We start from the raw sequence: 706 nt of genomic DNA on the forward strand, positions 1-706 counted from the left end.
GGCCGGGGGCCCGCTGATTCAGCGTGCCTGTCCTCAATATTGAAGCAGCCGCCCCTTGTCTCCCTCTTCGACAACAGACCTGGACACAACACACGCACACGCACGCAGCACGCACACACACACACACACACACTCACACGCACACACACACACACACACGCACGCACACACACGCACGCAGCACACACAGCACACGCACACCCTCTCTTTCAAACACACACACGCACACACATGAACACATACCCACACAGTGCACACACATGAACACATATCCTCACCCACACTCACACAAACGAACCACACCAGAGGCGCTGTTCACCGTCGAGCTCTTCCTCTGCGGCTTCGTCGAGGCCAAGCGCTGGGTCGACTTTGTCAAGCCCGGCAGCCAGGGCGAGCCCGGCAGCTTCCTGGGCTTCGAGTCCAGCCTCAAGGGCGTGAAGAACGGCTACCCTGGCGGCGTGTTCGACCCCCTGGGCCTCACCAAGTGAGGACTGGGGGAGGAGGGGGGGGCGCAGGACCGTCGGGGCTGGGGCAGGCGGGGGGACACGGGAGAGAGTCGGGGCTGTGGGCACAGAGACAGAGGGCCCCCCGGGCGCTTTGTGGGGGGGCGCTACGAGGGGCCGGGAGCGGGGAGGCGTTGTAATCCAGAGGCGCAGGGCGCCGGGGCCTGGGGGCAGGCGCACGCCCGCGGCAGTCGCTGCGGCTC

At 65.7% G+C, this 706-nt stretch overlaps 1 protein-coding gene across 1 annotated transcript in view; it reads left to right on the forward strand.

The window, feature by feature from the left end:
- Window positions 1–260: 260 nt before the first annotated feature.
- The window catches only part of MNEG_15370 (Chlorophyll a-b binding protein), a gene marked incomplete at both ends in the record, with an annotated part of 1,513 nt that continues 1,067 nt past the window's right edge, over window positions 261–706 (forward strand). Inside the window, one exon of the mRNA XM_014036158.1 lies at window positions 261–484. Coding sequence (XP_013891612.1) covers window positions 261–484 — 224 coding nt within the window. The remainder of the gene's footprint in view (window positions 485–706) is intronic.

This window comes from Monoraphidium neglectum, assembly GCF_000611645.1.
Source record: "Monoraphidium neglectum strain SAG 48.87 unplaced genomic scaffold scaffold05268, whole genome shotgun sequence".
In the NCBI taxonomy this organism is placed as follows: Eukaryota; Viridiplantae; Chlorophyta; class Chlorophyceae; order Sphaeropleales; family Selenastraceae; genus Monoraphidium; species Monoraphidium neglectum.